This window comes from Callorhinus ursinus, unplaced genomic scaffold, assembly GCF_003265705.2.
Source record: "Callorhinus ursinus isolate GAN/ISIS: 27379988/994484 unplaced genomic scaffold, GSC_fseal_2.0 scaffold11, whole genome shotgun sequence".
Taxonomy (NCBI): Eukaryota; Metazoa; Chordata; class Mammalia; order Carnivora; family Otariidae; genus Callorhinus; species Callorhinus ursinus.
In genome coordinates this window covers 44,493,521-44,514,946 of record NW_027397073.1, presented here as the reverse complement: position 1 = coordinate 44,514,946, position 21,426 = coordinate 44,493,521, and the positions used below count along the sequence as shown (strand labels likewise).

General features: G+C 45.0%; 1 protein-coding gene across 1 annotated transcript in view; it reads right to left on the bottom strand.

Annotated features, from left to right (window-relative positions):
* Positions 1–15,286, bottom strand: part of KCTD1 (potassium channel tetramerization domain containing 1) — a 175,681-nt gene extending 160,395 nt beyond the window's left edge. The window contains exon 1 of the mRNA XM_073898381.1: positions 15,195–15,286. Within this exon, the coding sequence (XP_073754482.1) occupies positions 15,195–15,203 (9 nt within the window). The 5' untranslated portion in view covers positions 15,204–15,286. The remainder of the gene's footprint in view (positions 1–15,194) is intronic.
* Between the last annotated feature and the right edge of the window lie 6,140 nt (positions 15,287–21,426).

Sequence of the window (21,426 nt, the reverse complement as noted above, 5' to 3'; positions counted from 1 at the left end):
CAGTGTGACTGCCGTGTAATGAGTGCTTACTATGTACAAGGTGTTGTTATGACAGCTCTCCTCAGTCAGTCCTCACAATGGCCCTGTGTTGTAGACAAAATAATTATTTGCATTTCCAGATGAGGAAGTGTTAAGAAGCTTCTCTGGGTCCAGCAAGTGGGAAGTGGCAGAGCTGGGCTTTGGACTAGACAACGGGCTCTGAACCCCGAGGCCACATTGCTGCTCGGCGGTCACACAGTCAACACAGATGCACATATACTTAGAGAGATGTAAAATTTTGTTTAAAATGGAGTCTGGCATCCCAATTTTCTGAATTGGGGCTTTAAAAAGAATTTTGAGGGATGCCTGGGTAGCTCAGTGGGTTAAGCGTCTGCCTTCGGCTCAGGCCATGATTCCAGGGTCCTGGGAGGGAGCCCCGCCATCTGGCTCCTTGCTCAGCGGGGAGCCTGCTTCTCCCCTGCTGCTCCCCCCTGCTTGTGTTCTCTCTCTCTCTCTGACAAATAAATAAATAAAATCTTTAAAAAGAATTTTGGTGGGTGCATGAAGGAGCTGTGTAGGCGGGGAGTAGTTCAGAAAGTGTGCCGGGGAAGACAAGTGAGGTGCCCACAAGAAAGAGACGGATGAGGGTCAGTGACAAGTGTAGGGGTGGGGAGGAGCTGATGAGTATGGAGACCTTTAGGAGGTGGAAATAACAGACGATGACTCAGTGCGTGTGCACCTGAGACCGTGTGTGTGTGTGTGTGTCCATGTGTATGTGCGCGTGTGCGCGTGTGCGTGTCGAGGGGTAGTTGAGGGAAAGGAAGTGATGAGGGGAAATCCTGGGGATTCTTTATTGAGCACCTGAGTGGGTGGTAAAGCTGTCACAGGAAGGAGGAAGGTTAGGAGGGCGAGGAGGGGATGAGTTCCTCTAGGACCTCATGAGAGGGTGCTATCTGCCAGTTGGACACGTTCACTAGGCAGTTAGAAACAAACAGTGGTGTTGGCTGCATTGTTCATACTGAAGTCTAGGGACATGAGGTTCCCAGGGAAGAACGGATGGAATATTTATTATTTATTTATTTTAAAGATTTTATTTATTTATTTGACAGAGAGAGAGAGACCATGCAAGCAGGGGGAGCAGTAGAGGGAGAGGGAGAAGCAGGCTCCTCGCCGATCAGGGAGCCCAACACAGGGCTCGATCCCAGGACCCCGGGATCACGACCTGAGCCGAAGCAGACACTTAACCATCTGAGCCACCCACGTGCCCCCGGGTGGAATACTTAAAAGAGGAAACAGCAGAGGAAGCTTAGGGACACGTCAGACAGGATGGCAAAGTCAGACGGTTGGATTTGAGAGTGGCCAACATGCAGAGATCATAGAGCTGGATGGGATGGGGTCAGGAGGAGGAGGCCACTATCCTCAATACTCTCCTCCCAAACCCCCATTTCTGTGGGCTAATCTCTCACCCACCTTTCAATTCATTTTTGCATGTGCACCCTGCTTCATTGGTGCCCTTCGTTGTCCTAACCTGGTGCGCTGTACCTCTGTGTCTCTAAGACGGACTTACAGCCCCACCTCCTCCAGCAAGCTTTCCCACCTGCTCACCACTGGGCCTCTAGCCCTCTGTTTATCACCCCCCTCATCACTTATCTTGTTTCCTCCCAAGATTCCAAACATCTAGGGCAGAGGCTTGGCCTTCCTTGGAGCCTCACAATGTCTGATGTGTTGGTTGCTTATAAGCCATAGCATAGAGTCTATTATTTTACTTGTAAAGTTTGGATTTTTAAAAATACACTTTCTTTACACCAGGATCTCCTCTGCCCATTGTAGCTCAGTCTCGGCTTTGTGAATTCTTCCCATGGCATCTTCTTCCCTGTTGGCTTGGCATTTTGCTCTTTGAATGCTCCACAGGTAGCCTGGGCGCTGAGATGCATCTTCTGTCCCCTTGCCTTTTCTCGCTTCCCCATTGGTCTCTGAAGCAGACGTCTCTCACTCCCAATTTATGACAAACCCTCATTCTAGAACCCACGGTGCATTCCTTCTGGCATGCCATGCTTGCCTAAACACTTAGCTGTTTGTAAGTATTGACTAATCTGATGGGATTGAGACAGGTACAATCTGCTCCATGCCCTTCTTGCAGCATGAATTCAGTGACTGTCTACCAGCCCTCTAGGCAACTATAATGGCAGGTTTCAAATCTCCACCAAGAGCTGCACAACTTCATCTTGAGTTCTTCCAATCCTTGTAGGTTCCATGTAGAACCAGAAAGAATCCTCACTCATATACTAGTGTATATGCATGTGTGTGTGTGTGTGTGTGTGTGCGTGCGTGATGAGCAACAACAGTGATTACGATGACAATGGCATCGATAATAATCATTACCGTTTTCTGAGCACTTACTACATGGCAGGCACTATGCAAAGTGCTTTATAGACACGGCTTCATTCAGCCCTCCCTTCTCTGCCTGCCTCTCTTCCACGTGCTGTGGAATCTTGGAGTTGCTCTTAAATCACTGGAGTGTTGGCTAGGAATTTTTGGATCCCTCTGTGCCGGTGAGATGGGGGTAGACCCAGGAATTTTCTAGGATCAGCACAGAAGCTTTGAAGGAAAGCCATAGCAGCAGTGAAGGGAGTTGACCTGATTCTATCTCATCTCCATCTCTTATCACCCCTCCTTCACCCAGAGTGACTGGGGTCTGGTTGCTACAGTTGATCTCGGGGAGCAATGACACTTGACCTTCCCCTGGAGATCCACGGCCTGTGGAGCATGTGTCTGTGACAATATGCTACTAAATAAGCAATTCTTGATGGGATTCTTGTTAAATTAAACAGAGAAAACAGAGTCTAGGAGGGAAAGTTTCCTTAAAAAGAATCAACCATCCTCCCAGTCTTGCTTTTTAAACTTCTACTCCTGCTCAGGGCGGTTAGCATTCAAATTGGAAAGAAGTACAAAACCAATGGTGTGGATGAAGAGAAATACAAAATAGAACATTTCCTATTTCTCTAAATTGTTTGAAAAAACATCCAGTTGGGGAAATTAAAAAAAAAAAAAAGAGAGAACTTCGCCAAGTGACGTGATTGGGTGTGGGGGATGAGCAGAGACCCAAATTCGGTGTTTACAGTCAGTTAAGGCGCATGAAACTATGGGGGACTGCACTGGTCCCGATCCCAAGAGAAGTAAAAAATAAAGCCTTTTAGAGCATCCTAGGTCTTGCAGTGCTCTTCCATTTTGAAAAGGCACCAGAACATACTCTAAAATAAAAGGTGACTCGAGAAGGTTGGCCTACGAGGGAGGGAAGGGGAGTAAGGGGTGAAACAGTGGACTGAGGTGGGGAGGAAAGCCCCTGGGCATGAGGCAGAGGGGTTTTCTGGTTCGTGTCTTGGTCGGCTTGGGCTGCTATAACAAAATACCGTAGATGGGGTGGTTTTAAAAAACAGCTAAACTTATTTCTTATAGTTTTGGAGGCTGAAGGATTTGGCTTCTGGGGAGCACTTTCTTCCTGGCTTGTGGATGCCTGCAAGAGAGCAAGCTCTCCGGTGTCTCTTCTCCTGAGGAAACTAATCTTGCTGGATCTGCTGGATCAGCGCCTTATCTTTACAACCTCATTTACCCTTAGTTACTTCCATAAAGGCCTCCCTCCAAATTCATTCACACTGGGGGTTTAGTTAGGGCTCAAACCCATGAATGGGGGTGGGTGGGACAAAAACAGATGGATTGCCTGGCAAATGGCTACTGGCTAAGGGGAAGGGGCCAGTGAGAGCAGGAAAGGCAGAGAGGACTAGTGGAGCCGTGGATGGGATTTTTGGTGTCAGGGAAGTGGAGAGAGTGGGTGACTCCTCAATAAATCACAAGGCCAGTTTATCTGATAAGTGGGAATGGGTTTGGAATTTGAGAAGAGTAAAAAAGATCCAGAAAAGCCTCCTGGGGCAAATGAGATAAGAAATAAGCCGGGGGCTGCCATGCAATATCAAGGTTCCCGACAATATGGGCTACCATGATTGCCATACAGACATCAGCATTAACGTCATCTCCTATGGAGGTCTCGCCTGACCACACTGTTCTAATTTTCTGCATAGCACTTAACTGTATCTGATGAAGTTCTCATTCCCCCCTCTAGGATGTAAACTCCAGGAGACCCTGGATTTTTTTTTTTTTTTTTTTTTTTGGCCTTGCTTGTTGTTATTTCTAAGGCTCCGGGTAGTGCCTACCTAGCACAGTAAAAATCAAGGAAGTCTCCGCGGGCGGCAAGGAGGAAATGACTTTGCAATGGCACCAATGAGAAGAATTATGTGACCTTCCCCCCATGTCACTCAGGCTCCCAGGATCAGAAGTATGGAAAGAAAAAGGTTATCCAGGGCTTGCACTGGCAAGGTGGGCATGACAGAGGGGCCACACAAAGAAGACATTGATGGTGCTGGTGAGTGCGCTATAGAAATGGTGGTCTGCTGAGCCCAGGCTGAAAAGGAGAGAGAGATGACAAGGAAGACAGGAAGGCGGGGAGGAGGGAGGATCAGAGAGGTAAGAAGAGAGGAAGCAGGGAAGGCTCGAAAAGCAGGTTTAGTAGGAGCGAATAGGAGAGCTGGGGTGTGCTGAGTTGGAAAGGTGCCTTGCGATGAAAATGTCCAGCATGCATCAAAGAAAGATACAATGTTTCCCAAATCTACTTGACTGATGAATCCTTTTATTTCTCTCCAGGAACATCCCTAGGGCTTACTGTTCCCTGAGAACAGAGGTTCTCAAAGTACAGTCCCTGGGACAGCAGCAGCAGCATCTACTGGGGACCTGTTAGAAATGCAAACCCTCGGGGCACCTGGGTGGCTCAGTTGGTTAGGCGGCTGCCTTCGGCTTGGGTCATGATCCTGGAGTCCCGGGATCGAGTCCCGCATCGGGCTCCCTGCTCAGCCGGGAGTCTGCTTCTCCCTCTGACCCTCTTCCCTCTCGTGCTCTCTATCTCTCATTCTCTCTCTCTCTCTCAAATAAATAAATAAAATAAAAAAAAAATGCAAACCCTCAGCTCCCATCCCAGACCAATCTGATCCGAGATTTGGGGTGGAGGCAGGACTCTGAACAAGCTCTCCAGGCGATTCTGATGCATACTAATCACCGAGCTAGACAATACTTTAGAGAAGATTGATTCATGTTCAAATCTGGGAAAGACTATTCGTTAAGGGGTCAGATAAGTCATTCATATTAATGCTAAAGTCATATTGTATGACTGCAGGGAGAAGCAGGCTTCCCACTGAGCAGGGAGCCCAATGTGGGGCTCGATCCCAGGACCCTGGGATCATGACCTGAGTTAAAGGCAGACGCTTAACAACTGAGCCACCCAGGCGCCCCTAAAAACTGATTTTAAAAGCAATTATTCACAAAGAACTTTATAAATCAATCAGCCCAGGAGCACTTTATCTACTTCTATAATAAACGGTTATTGGGTTAGCACAAATTTATCAGAAGGTATAATTTTCAAGTCTTAAAAAGTGTATTTGTTCTATTCCTTATCAGAATAATTTGGGAAGGTGTTTACCATACATTTGTAATTTGCAAAAGAGCTGTCAAAAATAACTCGGGATATATGAATGCTTCAATGATACAACGGAAAAAAAAAAGTGTGACTCAAAGCAATCTGCGTGCATGTTTCCAAAGTAAAATTTGAATCTAAGTCTGCATCTTAAAATGCATTTTGACTTGGAGTTTTCCAGGAGAGGGAAAAAGAAACAAAGAAGACCCCTTGAACAATTATGCAGAGTTAAATGATTGAGCTTTTTAAAGTGCTTTAACTAGAAATAGTCTTGGTTTCTAATGCATTTAGACATAAAGACACACCAGAAATGAAAGAATAACATTGTTCAAAGATTTGCATGAGCACAAACGCTTAGTTGGAAGAAAAAATAAGAAATGTCTCCGATTTTTTAAGGTAGAAGTTTGCAGAACTTCCATTCTGTCTTTCACTTACTCAGCCCTGGTTCATTGCCCAGCAATATACATGACTGGCGGAGTCCCCGTGACTCCACTGGCCATGGACTCGCACGGCTCCTTCTACTAAGTGGGGATGAGCTACACTAGAGGTAGGTCTAAATTGGGATCTGTGTTTCCTGTAGAAAACCACCTGCAGCTCTTAGCTAGTTTAATTTGTGCAACCTTAGAGTGATCCATTTCTCCATACCTCAGACCTTTGAACTATAGTATTGTCAGCACTGAGGAAGGCTTCCTTCTGAAATTTTGGCCCTCATTTAGAGCCGTCTGTTCTCTCAAACTTCATTCGGGCATACTGCAGAGAAGTCGGGTCCAAAGTCATTAGACTGCAGATTCTAAAACCTTCCTTTTGTTCCCAGAGTTGGAATGGCATTTCTGATCAGAGAGAGGCTGAGTTAGTTCATACGGCAGGTGAATTTTCTTTCACCATTGTGACTTCCTGGAACTCACAGGCAATGGTGCTGGGTTAAGAGCCGGCCCTCATGTGCAGGGGAAGGCGATGGCCATCTGGCAAAGCACCTGGATCTTCCTACGTCCTCAAAAAAATAAGGAGCAATGACTCTGGAGAGGACAGCAGTGCTAAACAGAAATAGGACCAACCCTCATCTTCGTGGGCCACTCACCATTTCTCAAAATGGTTCTGAGGTTATAAATATCTAAGAACCCTGATGGAAATTTTGAAGGGTAAGATAAGATATTGAACATTTTTTTTCAGTCTAGCAGTTACAGGGGACCCACTATCTAGCACTATAACACTTTACAGTCTCCCCATTAATTTGTTTTCCTGTGTTTCTGACAGAGCAGGACACAGAGTGAGTATTTTTTTTCTTCATTTGATAATTGATGGGGAAATCAATGACACCCACCTTACAGGTGGCTGAGAGGGTGAGAGGACCTAACGTATGTGAAGTTCCTAGCACAAGAAAAGTGCTTAATAGTTATCAGCTAGTAGTAACAGTCAGAAGCCTGGGCACATCGTCCAAATCCTGGCTTTATCACTCACCCATATGTGACCCTGGACAAGTTACTTAATCACTCTGGGCCTTGATTTCCTCATTTGAAAGTGGGGATACCAATGGTACCACCCACTTGGGTGATGAAGATTTGATCTGATACTATATTACGAAGTCTTTGGAAAACAGCTTGGCACAGAGAAGGTGGTGTAACCTGTTTAGTTCTTGCAACAACCCTCGGAGGTGGTTGTCAGTACCCCCATTTGTACAGACAACGAAGCCAAGGTTTAGGGTCACACAGCTAAGAGTGGGTCTGCAGTTCCAAGCGACTACCCCTCCTAAGAGAGGTATATGAGGGTCTCCAGTTACATGTGACCCTTCCACTCGCCGGTGGCATGTCCCTGCCTCAGATGGCTTGTCATCTTCACTAGCATCCCTGATACGAATTGGCAACCCAGATGTTCTCGACCCACAGCATGTGCTAGAGGTCAACAGCACTTTCTTGTATTGATTTGCTTAAACGCACAGGCAAACAGACCTCTTCGTGATCTCTGGGAACCTGGCAGTGAGTGGACTGGAACAGAGCACAGGGCCTGCTTTCTCTCCCCTCGCTGGTCCACAGCCCAGGGGGGCATGGGTGACTCCGAGGTGTGGATTCTTCCACGCGCCCCCGTGGAGTTTCAGTTGTTCCTGCGAAGGAGCCGAGGGAGTTCTTTTGAAAGTTGGCTCAGACTCCTTTGCCACTGAGGGTGGGGCCGTGGTGAGAAAGTTAAGAGAAAAGACGAGAAGCTAGTCCAAGAATTTGCTTGTGAATGTATACCACTGCCATCTGCTGGATGGAATGGGTATCAGACCTGTTCCGATGTTTCTTTGCTAGTAATAAGCAAACTCTCTGATTCCCATTATGGGTTCAGAGCCTAGTGGTTTTGTCATTTCACAGCATCAGTTCTAAATGTCTGCAGAATTTGGAGATCTCATGACAGCTGTGCACAGAAGGACCGTCATGTGAGTAATCGTAAGGTAAACCGATGACATCTTTGAAGCAATGCCCTCTCTAGCATTAATATAGTTCCCCAGATCAAATTGAGTCTCTTCCCAAATGGTTGATCTAATTGGTTAGAATAAGCCCATAACTATCCAGCAAGGGCATCTGACAGAACTTGGACCCTCTTGTCAATGGCAAAAAGTACTTACAGGGAAGTGAAATCACCATCTGGCTTTATTCTTGGGTTCTCTGAAATTCCCTGTGCATGTGTCCAACAATTACTTATTGAGCACTTAGCCTGTGTGCCAGGCACATATCAAGAATTAAGGAAGCAAAAAGGAATAAACATAGTCCCTGCTGAATTAATGATATTAAATGGATATATTCTGAGCGCTTAGTATGTGCCAGGCATATATGCAATTCCATTCCATCTCATCCAATCCTCAGAACTACTAGGATTTATTATCTCATTGACAATGATCTTATATTATTTCATTTACGAAGATCTTATATTATTAACTCATTTCTAGTGACTATTAGTGTGTCATTTACAATTCAGAAAATCGAAGCTTAGGGAGATTAAGTAACTTATGCAACTTAATACAGTTAGGAAGAGCTGGAGTGAGATTTGGATGTGGGAGTGGGTGGGTGGAAGAGAGAAGGGTTGACAACATGAAACAATATAGATTTTTTTTTCCCATGTAGAGAGTCGGGGTCTTTCATTTCACACACACTTTCTGTTCTATTAGCTCCAGATTTCCAGCAAAGTCAAAGTGCTACACAACACTCAGTGATGTAGCAGCAGAAGCTTTGGAAAGATTGATCGGGAAGAATATCCCTTCCTCTAGCAAGCATTTGAAATCTATCCAGTTAACATTCTCTTCAGTTCTTTACTCTTATGAACTGCAGCCTCGGTGTCAGCGGCAAGACCTGAATTGCTGTCGGTTCTCCCCTGGATGGGAGAAACGAATCCCCAATGTGGTCAGCATGACAGATACGTGAGAGTTAATGATTTGCTCGGCACAAACGAGGGGAGTGATTCAGACGTGTGATCACAACCACCTCAAACTGCTTTTCATTTGTTCTGTCTCTGGTGTAAGAGTGGGGTGCAGGGGCAGGCAGGTGCTGGTGAGGGGATACCAGGTGCGTGGGGGCAGGGAGAAGACAGGAGGATGAATGGAAGCTGGTGGCAGAGAAGAAAAGCCAGGAGCCTTTGAAAAGTGCTCAAATAGTATCTACTGGACCGAACACTGGAGGTGTAGGTGGAAAAGCTGAGCGGCTAATGGTGGGTATGGGTTTGTAGTCAGCCTGCTGGATTAGACTCTCTGCTGTGCCACTAGCCTAAAACTTTGACCTCAGCCAGGTCACGTAATCCTTAGTTCTTTCACCTGTAAGATGCGGTTGCCTCATGGTGTTGTTTTGGGGGTTTAGTGAAGTAGTCCAGATTGCCCTCTGCTGCTTTGCAGCAAAGGGCCAGAATTTGGACGGATCCTTCAGGAAAAAATGCCCTGTCGGCTTGCTCGTTGCTACTTATTTCCACATCAGATTGCTATACATACTCATATTTTGCCTCTCCACAATCCTATAAGGCAAGTTGGACAGATATTATCCTTCCTATATTTATAGAAGAAATGCATCCCCAGGTGTTTCGGCTGAAATGAAGATGTTTTTCCAAGCAGAGCCTGCCCTCCTCAGAGCCACCCACATGAGAACCACCAAAAAAAAAAAAAAAAAAAAAAAAAGCAAGCATCCTATGGAATTGCATTCGTGTCTCAAACTCTTATGCAGAGAGTGATTTTCAAATTGTTTCCTGGAAATAACTGAAACCCGAATTTCTGGGAAGGAGCTCCAACCTGGAATCTCCTGGAAGGAGTACAACCAGGAAAGAGGAGAAGACTCTAAGCATTCATGGCAGATTTCGTTTGCTGAAATTCTCTTTCTAATAAGTTTTGATGTTGGAAGAAAAACTGAATACCTAATTTTAAGATTATTTTATTTTATTTTATTTTATTTTTTAAAGATTTTATTTATTTATTTGACAGAGAGATAGAGAGCACAAGTAGGCAGAGTGGCAGGCAGAGGGAGAGGGAGAAGCAGGCTCTCTGCTGAGCAGGGAGCCGGACATGGGGCTCGATCCCAGGACCCTGGGATCATGACCTGAGCCGAAGGCAGCCGCTTAACCGACTGAGCCACCCAGGCGCCCCTTAAGATTATTTTAAACTGAATCAACTGTTCATCAGCCAATATTATTTTGGTGGTAAATAACATATTGGGCAAAACGCTACCTCTGGATTTTTACATGTGCTTATGAAGCACAATGTGAGGCAACGAGTTTTAGAGAAATAAGAATGAATGGAAAGAACGGACAAGATGTTAGAAATGCCACAAACAGTGTCCACTTCATTATGAAAGTGCTGTATAGACAACACTAGCCAAGGATCAGCACCAAAAGTTCAGGACGTGTGATGGGGGACACGTGTACTGAAATCTAACTAAGGGGGAGAAAGCAGAGCTGAGTCAACTCAAACCAGACCCAAACTACATCACTGTGTGGTAAGGTCCTTAAAAGTTCTGTCAGTGAGCAATCTGTGACCATTGTGCCAGTTCTTTGTATGTAAATGGGCTTGTAAAAAGCATGGTCAAAGGAGTTTTCTAATAATTTATGACATGTTTATGACATTTTTAACGTAATTCTTTGCACTATAAGGCACGGACTTGATTTTCTTTCAGAAGCTTAAACACAGGCCTATTGAAATGATGAAATCCAACTTAGCTGGAGCTGGATCCATGGAACATCACATTTAAGAAGGAAAAGGTGCCCTGGCTAACGAGGTGAAGATCAGGGAGATCAGTGCCCCGCACTGTAGGGGCTCCATACACCGCTGTCAAACAGACAGAGAGGTGGGAGTGACTCAGGTTCCCCTTGTGGAGTCAGTTACACAGGATGAGAATGAGACTCTTCATCGTCCCTCATTCTGGCTGCTGGAAATGAAGTGAAAGGCACACAGTCTACCCAGTCTTCAGAATCCCCGTGTCTTTTCGGTTAACGTGTCAGAAACCTAGGCATCTGCTCGACATCTCTCTTCTTGTTCACCGATAAACCATTTCTTTTACTACGGTCTGTCAATTTTATCTTCTAAATACACCTTGAATCCTTCCATCTGTCTGTTTTCCCTGCCACTCCCTGAACCTCAGCTCCACCTCCGTCTCCTCTTGCCTGGATGACTGTTACAGCCTCCCAAGGGCTATGCCTCATCCACTCTTGGTGCCACAATTCATTGCCCACAGTGACACCAGAATTATCCTTTCAAAACACAAACCTGATTATGTCCCTTTTCCTTCAAAGCTCTAATCGTTGTTCAACTGTTTGATTAACGTCTGTCTCTCCACGTGAATCATAGGCTCCTGGAGACTGGGACTCTCAATGCCTTTTTCTCAACACTGTGTCTCTGGCGTCTAGCACAGGGTCCCGTATACAGCAGGCACAAATAAACAGTTGTTGAGTCAATGAATGAACTTAGTGAATACTGGCTTTTTATTCTTAAAGGATCATCTCTCTGGGTTGCTTTCTGCACGGTTATCTCAAATCAAACTCATCAACATGCTTAATATGATTTACATCTAGTACATTTTTATGAATGAAAAGCCAGAGTGCCTAAGAAAATTGAATTTGTTTCTCACTTCTGCATGAGTAAGCTATTAAAATAAGCAAACGTGCTTGCATCTGAAATTTTCAATTTCATTCCCAAGATGGTTCATCCTAAAGATGGGGAGAGGAAGAGCTCTCCTTGCTTGGGAAACTGTAAATTGCAGTCCCAAAGAAGGTTCAGAAATACAGTTTAAGATCCAACTAAGTAAAAGACTTGGTGAGTTGATGGTTCACAAATAAATATCCTTGGATGTCTCAAATGCGATGTAAATGGAAGAGATCTTAGCAGAAAACATCACATTTCAGAATTAGAAAACAATCATTCTGATTTTAAAACGTGGAGACAAGAAAGCATTTGTGCAAATAACTTACTCCTAAACCTAGAGCTACATGGAAGTTTAATTTTCAGAAAGTTCTTGGATACAATACATCTTTCGCTAATTACTTTTACATTTAAAGAACAAATTGCTTTGGATAAATAACTGTATGCCAAAAGGTCCATAATGCTATTCAACAAATGGAATAATATATTTTCATCATCATCTACTAGAAGTCCTAATGCATTTACTTTCCTAGTACTTAGGGAGTATAATTTGTACCATAATTACTGAATATTCTCTGAAATAAATACCTCACATCAGAGTAATGTGGATGGTCAGTAAATCACTATTACTTAAATAAGGATGAACCAGGCTATCACTGAGCCCCTACTATGCAAGCTCCAGCAAAGAATTGCAAACACAAAAATCTTACAGCTAGAAGAGAGACCTCTAGTGTGTGTGAGAGAACTTTATATTGTGTTTCGGGCATAATTAATACAGCAAAATCACTGCAGTCATTTTGAATACTGTGGTGGGAGATTTTTTTTGCCAACTATCATTCACGCTCAATTCATTTCAACATTTCTTCCCAGCAAATGTATGATATTTTTGCCTAGTGACTTTCTTTTTTTTATCAACATATTGCCTAAACCAATGAAGTTTTCTCCGTGATGCAAAGTTTTAAAATTCAATGGTCACCTTTGCAGCCTAATCAGTAAACAGTAAACCTACTGTCATCATAACAATCGCTAACAATTCTTTGTATTCAAGTAGCAGCAGGGCTCCTGAGCCAAATCGTTGCCGCCAGTGTGCTGTCTCCTGAACGCCAGCCCCTCGTGGTAAGCCAAATGCCACACAAATATAAACACGAGGAATAGATCGGCACGTTGCCCATTATCCAGGAGACAAATGGATCCACTACTATTTCAAATTCACCAAGTAGGTTAGCTATTAGTTGCCACAGATTCCCATATATGCAGGTAAAATTCCTTGATGTAAAATCAGATTTAATGAATCATGCCAGGGCATCAGCCTCAGCCTTTAAAAATCCTTTATTTTCTCCTTTTCCACATTAAAAACACATTTGAGATAAACACAGAAGATGTTTCCCTAAAAAACACACATACACACAAAACGGGAGGTCTCTTAAGGAGTCTACTGCTGAGAAGGTAAAAGCATTTTGCTCATTTTTAATTTGCTAAAACAATCCAAGCATGCTTGGTACCCAGAGGGTATTCTCAAATAAACTTGTATCTCTAGCTGCCAGCTTAGTTGATTGAAAACAGAAGGCAAACGTTTCTTAAAGAATGAGTATGTTAAACTGTTATGTCTTTCCTAGTTCCAGCAAGGATACACACACACACACACACACACACACACACACACACACACACACACACAAAACATCAAGTATTTGCTTGAAAGCAGCCCCCAGTTCTCTATGATCTAAAAGGTAATGCAGCATTTGTACCAAATTACTGCTGCCTACTGCGGTGCACCTCTTGGCGAGGAAGCCAGTGCCACGGCGACACTGGACAGTTCCTGCGTGCTGTTCTCCACGCACAAAGCCAACAGCCCCATCTGCAACTTTGCTAACTTAGTTGGCTCCCGCCCAGCCGGCCCCCGAAGCACAGTCACGGTGAAAACGTTTTGATCCCAGAAAATCATTTCCACGACAGTGCGTGTTCGAAAGCACAAAGGCAGACCCTGCCGACCGGCTCTAACTAGGAAGTTTCGGTACTCTGGCGGCTGGGCGGAGCACGCGTCCAGGTAAGGGATTCCTGCACCACAGGTCTGGTTCCCTCTTCCTGGATGTTTTGGGGGCTCGACCTCACTTTTAACGCGAATCTACCAGAACGCGCCCCCCAATCCGTTCTTTTTCCAGGAGGCTCGTACTCTTTTTTTATTTTCCAGCCAGGTCCCTCTGGGGGGCGGGAGAGGAAGCACACTTCACATTTCCATCAAGAGGGGAGGCGGCGGTGGGGGGTGCGGGGCGGAGAGAGGTCAGAAAGGAGCCAAACTGCATCCCTCCCGCCCACCTCTGTGCCCCAAGCGCTGGTTCGGGCGGCGGAGACGGGAGGCGGCCAGGAAACTCTGTCCCTTTAAGGGAACCTTGGCCGCCAGAAGGGGAGGGAAGGATGCGGGCTCCGGACTCGGACTGGGCGCTGCAGGCACCGCCGAGTAGAGGCGAGCGCAGCAAAGCCACAGCCATTACCTGCAGCGCTCACATCCTGCCCCCACCCGGGCGCCCCCTCCCCCGTCCCCGCCTCCCAAGGAGACTTCTAATCCCGAGCATGTGCCGTGCCCTTTATCCGGGGAGGAGGTGGGGAGGAAGAGGAATGAGAGCTTTTTAAAAAATAAATGAAACGTTTGCACCCAGGGAGGAGGGGGGGGAGCTGGAAAAGGGAGGGGGTGGTGGTGGGAGGGGGCTTTAAAGGCGCCCGGGTGGGCGGACGCGGCGAATCCGGATCAGCCCGGCCGGAGACGTACAGCGGATAGCGCTGGGCACCGGCCGCGGCTCACAAAGGGGAGCAGCGCGGTCCGGCCCGGGCAAAAGGGGAAGGACAAACCGCCTCGGGGCCCGATCCGCTCGGCAGCCACAATGGCGTCTTTCACGGGGCATCCGGGGGCGCCACCGAGGCTGCGGGCGAGGAGGGGGCGGCGGGCCCCCATTCCCCGCAGGAGGCAGGAGCGGAGCCGCGGGCGCCGCTGCCCCCGCGCACCCCGCAGGGCGCTGCGCTCGGCTGGGGGCGCTCGGCGGGCGGCGGCGGTGGCGGTGGCGGCGGCGGGTCGGGCCCGCGGCGCCGGGAAGCTCTCGGCGGGGCTACTGTGCGGGCGCGGAGCTCTGCGCCGGGAAGAAAGGGACGCGCGCGGCTCGGCGAGGAGGGAGGGGTGAGGGGAGGGCGGGGGAGAGCCGCGGCGAAGCGGCCGCCGGGGAGGCTGGCGCGCGAGCGGCGGGCGGGCGGGCGAGCGGCGCTGGCACTGGCTCGGAGAGCCGCGGCGGCTCGGCTCCCAGATCCGGAACCGGGCCCCGGCGCGCGGGCTCCCGCCGCCCGGGCCCCGCCGGCCGCGCCCGCTCCGCCCCGCTCGCGCCCGCTCCCGCTCCCGCTCGAGGAAGAGAGCCGCGAACCCGCAGAAACAGCCCGGGAGGAGGCGGCAGCCGCTGCCCCGCCGCCAGCCCGAGCGGATCCCGAGCCGCCGCGGCGGGCTGTGTGTGTGCGAGTGTGCCGCGCTCTCGCCCCATGCCTGGCACATGCGTAAAAGCGAGTTGCGCCCAAAGTCCCAGCCATACCCTCCTTAGCAAATAATAACAAACCCAAACCGTCAGATCTTACCTGAAACATTGAAGCACAAAGTCTCTCTCCAAGTCCCCTTTTCCTTTTCCTCTCCCCCCTTTTCCGATTTCTCTCCCAGCGATCTGCTCGGCTCGCCACACCAGAGAGAAATGCAATAGCTTGGCTAAGGTAGACAGAACAAAATACAGAGAAGAGTTGCTCCAGGGCTTTGAAACCCCTCAAGGCAAGGATCAGGATACAATTAGCTCATGCCTCTACCTCCAGTCTAAATCAATCTCCAAAATAAAACTTAAATCAAATTAACTGATCACAGGGCAGACAATTGATCTCCTTCAAAAATAAAGCTCTACGTAAACGTATAGATAAATATACATATAGGAAATTTTTTCCAGTTTTTTTTTTTTTGGTGGAAAAACAGTCTTATTCCAGCCTCCAACTTGCTTTTTACCCTCCTCTTGCACAGAAAAGCTGATTTTAATCGTTGTGATTAGTTTTGATGTAACGTTTCCGCGGGCGATTTCTGCAAATGGATGGAGTGTTTCTTTGCCAAAAGAGGGAAAAGCAGCAGATGATGATAATTATAAGGATTGTTGGTTGTTTCTTTTTATTTGTGTTTAGGGTTCTCTCTTCACTTTCTCAAGTTGACCTGACATTGCTGTTCCGCTAAGGTCGCACAACTTGTTGATGAGGATCACCGCCCTGTCTGATCAAAGGATAGGTGATAATTTGGCAACAGAGCAGCACATTTTTGGTTCCTTTGGCGACATAACGTCCCAAATGACGTGGATAAAAATAAGCACATGCAGTCTGCTTTGCCCCAGTCAAGTCTGAATCAGCGCCTGGGGGTGATACACAAACTCATTTCAAATGTTCAACCATGCAGAATTGCAAAAAGATTGAAGGAGTTACACCACATTTTTTTCTAAATAGCAAAATTAAAAGAAAACAAAACCTACATTAGGTGTAGCCAAACACCTATCATTTAGGCTTTATTTGATCAACCTTCTGAACATAGCTCGCCTGTTCCCTTCTCTTTGCTTCCCTCCACCTGGTACCTTTTATGGGGGTGGGGGGGCAGGGGGGTTGTATAATTCCATTATTTGACGGAAGTGCTCAACGGAGCTAAAGAGACTCTAACATAAACACATTTCCCCAGATTGCGACTCTAGATCTGACCTCCCCCACTCCTCATCAGTTCTCCTTCCTCTCTAGGTCTTTGTTCAAAGAGATTGTGCCTGAGCCAGTCGTTATCTTAATTCTTTGTAGTTAGAGTGGGATATTTGCTTCCAACTCTAGGGTCACCTCTCATTAGTGTTCTGTCCTTGCAGGATACTTTTTGAAATGGTATATTTTTTTGAGCACTTCACAGTTCATTAATTCAAAGACTTTGCTGACATTTCTTATGAAAAAGACCAGGTTGTAAGGCCAAGGCTACTAAAAAAAGAAAGGAAGAAAAAAAAAAAACACCCTAAATAGAACCAGACATGTCCTGTGAATACCTGCAATTGGCAGCATTTCACAGGAAGTCTTTTTTAAACTCTCATCTTTCTTTTAAGGTAAGCAACCGCTTCAGTACCAGCAGAGAAGGGAAGGGCCAAGCTTTTTAAAAAGACCATCAATCAGATTAGTGTAATAATGACATGAGAGATTAATGTCATCATGAGAATCAGGGGTCCTGGTAGGTTTTTGTTTGTTTTATTGTGTGTTTTGTTTTCTATATAACAAATTCATAAGACATGGATGTCTGGTTCGAGAATATCAGTGACCTGCACCTGCCTTTGCACATTCTCCTTCTCTTCCCCCTCCACACAATGATCGGCAATGGAATTTCTCAAATGGCCACAAAACCCCAAATTCAGCTGAATAAGAACTTTCTTCTTGCCCCCAAATGGCACGCGAGACATTAATATAGGAGAATGTGGGAAGAGAAGAGACTGATAGGACTTAATACGTGGCAGTGTGTGGTCTGAAGCAACTTTTGCTCAAGTCTGGAGAGCCTCGTGTCGTTGTCCCGGGGTGCTAGAGCTGGACAGATCATTTGTGGACATTTAGTTCTTGACATCATTTTGCACATGAGGAAGCGGGAGCAGCTTGCCCAAGGTCACACACCAGTCAGTGACAAGGCCAAGATGAGGCCTCGGACAGAGACAGAACTAGAACCTAGAGACAGAACTAGGACCAAGGTGAGTGGTGCCTCCCTGAGGGCACTCACCCTGAGAAACTGTGCACAACATTCTTTAAGCTCTAAGTGAGTGACGTTTTAAAGTGATCCATCCATTTGGTTGATTGCTAAATTTGTGGTAATTCCAGCGGCAAATGGACTGCAGAGTAAAGTCGCATGTTATCGCGGCGAGGGTCTTCATTTTCCTGTAGTTGAAGGGAACTTGAAGTTGAGACTATGAGGATTCAGAGGGAAAACTTATTTTGTAGCAGGCAATACAAAGAGAAGAATAATAACCTTCACAACCTTCAAATCAAGGATGAGGCCAACTGACTTTAAATTCGGAGATAGATTTTTTTTTTGTAATGAAGTGGCATGTGAATAGCAGGGTCCATGAGTCCATGTCTTGCCTAGTATAAGATATGAATTTACCAACTTCGCTTCAATCAGCCCCTGCGATCATGAAATTACTCGGAAGTATTTTTTATCTGATTATTATCTGTGCAAGTGAACGTGTGCATTTTGTGAGCTCTACAGTGCGTTTTTTTTGCCAATCATGAAGAAGTTGGGGAAAAAAGTATATTAAAAACCCTTCTAACCTCCTTTTTCAATAAATAGTTGAAGTGAGGGCAGCGGCCTAAAAACCGTTAGCAACACGGAAGACAATGGCAATAAAACTGTCAGCAAGAAAACAATCAGGAAGAAAACACAGACCTCTGTTTCCATCTTCCTGGGTCTCACTATCAAAATGAGTTCTACCAGTTTTTAAGGCATAAAAACAAGGATAGGATATTTTGAATTGGAACCAGGAGCTTGGTGGAAAAAAAGTTGAGCGCTCTGACCATGGAGGAAGAGAAAACGGGATGTTCTTTAAGGGCAGTGGCAGTCCCTTTTCCTGTTAATGTGGGGACAGCTCATTTGGTCGCATGGTGGTCACTGAACCCTCAAATCACGAGTTTGCACAGAACATCACGGCTTGGTCCAGGGGTAGCCCTGCGGTACATTCTTGGTGGTGATTTCACAAGATGTGAACATTACTGGCTGAGATGAGATGTGAAATTGCAAAACCTTTCAGTGAAGCCAGACACTCAGATCCAAGTTAAAAATCCCACTGCACTTTCCATTAGGAAGCAGAGGGAATCATCAGTGCCTGCGCTCTACCTGGACACGCGTGGACATCGCTAGCCACGGCAGGCGGCCACGTGTTCTCCCTACATGCCACTAAAGGACAATATTTCCACCATTGCTTCAGCGCCATCCACCTATAACTAGCATGAGAGGTGCTGCCACACAAGAAGGCAAATGAGGTTATTTTATCTTCGAGTCAGTGTTTTGGAGGAAATCACCTGTTTTTTAATCAGTCAACCTGAAACTCCCTATAATGCTATGGAATCTGCACGTTTTCCTGGAGTTGAATAGAGGCATTAACAAGCTCAAACAGAATGGGTTTGTGATTCCTGGAGATTTGGCCCCAACCATCACCTGTTTATAATTAGCCTCTGGAAAACATAATCATTTTCTATATCACTGTCAATGTTAGGAGTCTGTAATATCTCACGTTGGGAAGAGGTAGACCATCTAATGGTGGCAGATCTGCTGGCGGGCGTCAATTTCTGCTCACCCATAATTCTGAAGAGAAAGAGATACCAGGTCCTTGTACTGAAGCCCTTAGACCACTTTGGTTTGTTATCAAAGTTTCTTCTCTAGTTGTGCAATGTGAATACTGGTCATAACCTCGCATTATGAAGCAACACAGGTGAATTCAGAAATAAAACTTGATGGTGGTCAGATATCTTGACTACCATTTTAGACAGAGAAAAACAAAAGAAAGATATTTATGCAATGGGAGATACCGAATTTATTGATATTTCCATGGACGATCTTTTTTAAAGAGAATAGCTAAGCCTCACTTTATTACTTCATCTAGAAGTCACATGGACACGTCACCTTTTCATGTAAAATAATGGGGGAAATGAGATTTTCTTCAAGGTAAATTCTATCCGCGAACAATCCTAGGTCTATTGGTGCTGCTTACTAGGGAAAACTTTGTTCCTTTGAGGATCCTTGATTTTGACAAGACTGCCTCACACATATAAAACAATTAATTAAGCATTGTGTATAACTGCTGGTGTAAGAAATGGGACTGGACAAGAATTCTGCCACAAATCTCTTTCTTTATAATTATTTATGTTTTGTCTTTCAGGAATTACAGAAGCAGTGCAAGCAAGTGCTTTAAAAGCAAAATTAAAAAAAAGAAAATATGGTTTTTGAATATTAGAAGAAATGAATTTCAGGGCTGATTCAAATCTCTAAAAAGTAGTCCAATCAGTCGGTCATATATCGTATTAGCCAGTTTCTACATTCTCCAACATATGTGTATTCTTCTTTCCCAAGCATTAGACTTTATCCTTTTTAGCTTGTTCCATGTCATCTGTGAGGCTATCCATTATAAAGCAATGCGGTGGTTATTTTAAGGAGACATTTTTAATAAGACAAACATTTCATTAGCTATTTTGTTCTATTTCTTATTTCAGTGCCTCATAGTAAACTAGCTGGCGCTGAAAGTTACTTCTATTTGCAGGGTAAGTCGTCTCATGCACAGCCCATTCGGTAGAGAACCACTTAGCTTTGCTTCACTGTTCTTCTGTCTGAACCCAAGCCGTTCATGAGAAACCCCATAATACAATCAAGGCCCCTCCGGGGCACCATATACATTTATGTAAGTTATCTCTTCGTACATCCTTTGGGTGTCAGAACCTCTCAGCTTTGCTAACCATAAAAAGTCTGCCTTAAGCATATTACTAACTTTAAAACTCTAATGATATGGATGTCATATTTCAATTTTTAAAAAACCTTTCCCTGCTCCACCCTGAAAAAAACCCTATAAAACTTATTCAGTGGAATCATCCTATGGTTAAAAACATAAAATTTATTTAAAAGAAAAAGAATCATGAATATGTTCTAGTTAAAAACAAGCAAACCCAAGAAAAAAAATCTGGTCAAAAATAATAAACAAGAAACAAACATATTAGTCTTCAAGGCTTAGTAAGAGCCACTATTAACAAATTGCTACAGGAAGCAAGAATCTGTGTACTTTCTTTAAAGTTATCAAGAGAGAAAGCAGTTTCTAGAGTCTTAATGAGTATAAGCCTGATCAGTTAAAATGGGCACTGGGAGGCGGGGAGCAAATCGACAAGACTCTTCCACATGGGCGTTTAAGTGATTTCAACATTATTCTTAATAATAACATTAATGATAGTAGTGATAAGAAACAATTATGAATAATGGTAGGGAACTTCCATTGTGTAAAGACCATCTGGCTATGAGAGTCAGACATGAAATTCTAAAATTAAATCCTCAATCTGTCCCTTTAAGGTTGCTTTGTAGATAATGGATATCTTAATTTTTTAAAAAGAAAAAAACCCATATCCATTGTACCAAACATATAGCAGCTCCTACTGAGAAAACAAAGCCTGTGTGTCTATTTCTTTTCTAATTGTTCATGTCCCTAAACAAAACAAAGGCTCTGTGAAAGAGCTTATAAGATAATGATAGTAACTCATCAGTCTTTTATTGTTCTCTTCTGAAAAATTTTGATAGGTAAGGCATTATTATGATCTTGCTACTCCTCATTTCCCCAAAGTGGGGGACAAGAATTTCCCTACGTTTTCTTCCTGTGGTAAAGCCTACTGAAAGGAATGTTTTTGGATGGGAAGGGCTAAGTCTTGGGGCTGCAACAAATGTATAATTTAAAACTTATCTTTATGTTGTAATGCAAAATATAAAAGAGAAAACATCTAACCCAGAACCTGGAAAATGGTAAGTTATTGGATACACTGTTTTTGTTTTATTGATTACACCATGGGTTTAGCTGTGGCTAATTGTTCAGCTTCTCTGGCCATGTTAAAATGTAGTGGGAACAGAAGGACTAACGTGACCTGATTCTGCTTACGTGGGGGTACCTAGAGGAGTCAAATTCCTAAGACAGATAGGAGATCAGTGGTTAGTGGGCCTGGGGGAAAGGAGGAAATGGGGAGCTATTCTTTAGCAGGTACATAGTTTAGATTTGGGAAAATGGAAAGATCTGGAGAGGAATGGTGGTGACAGTTA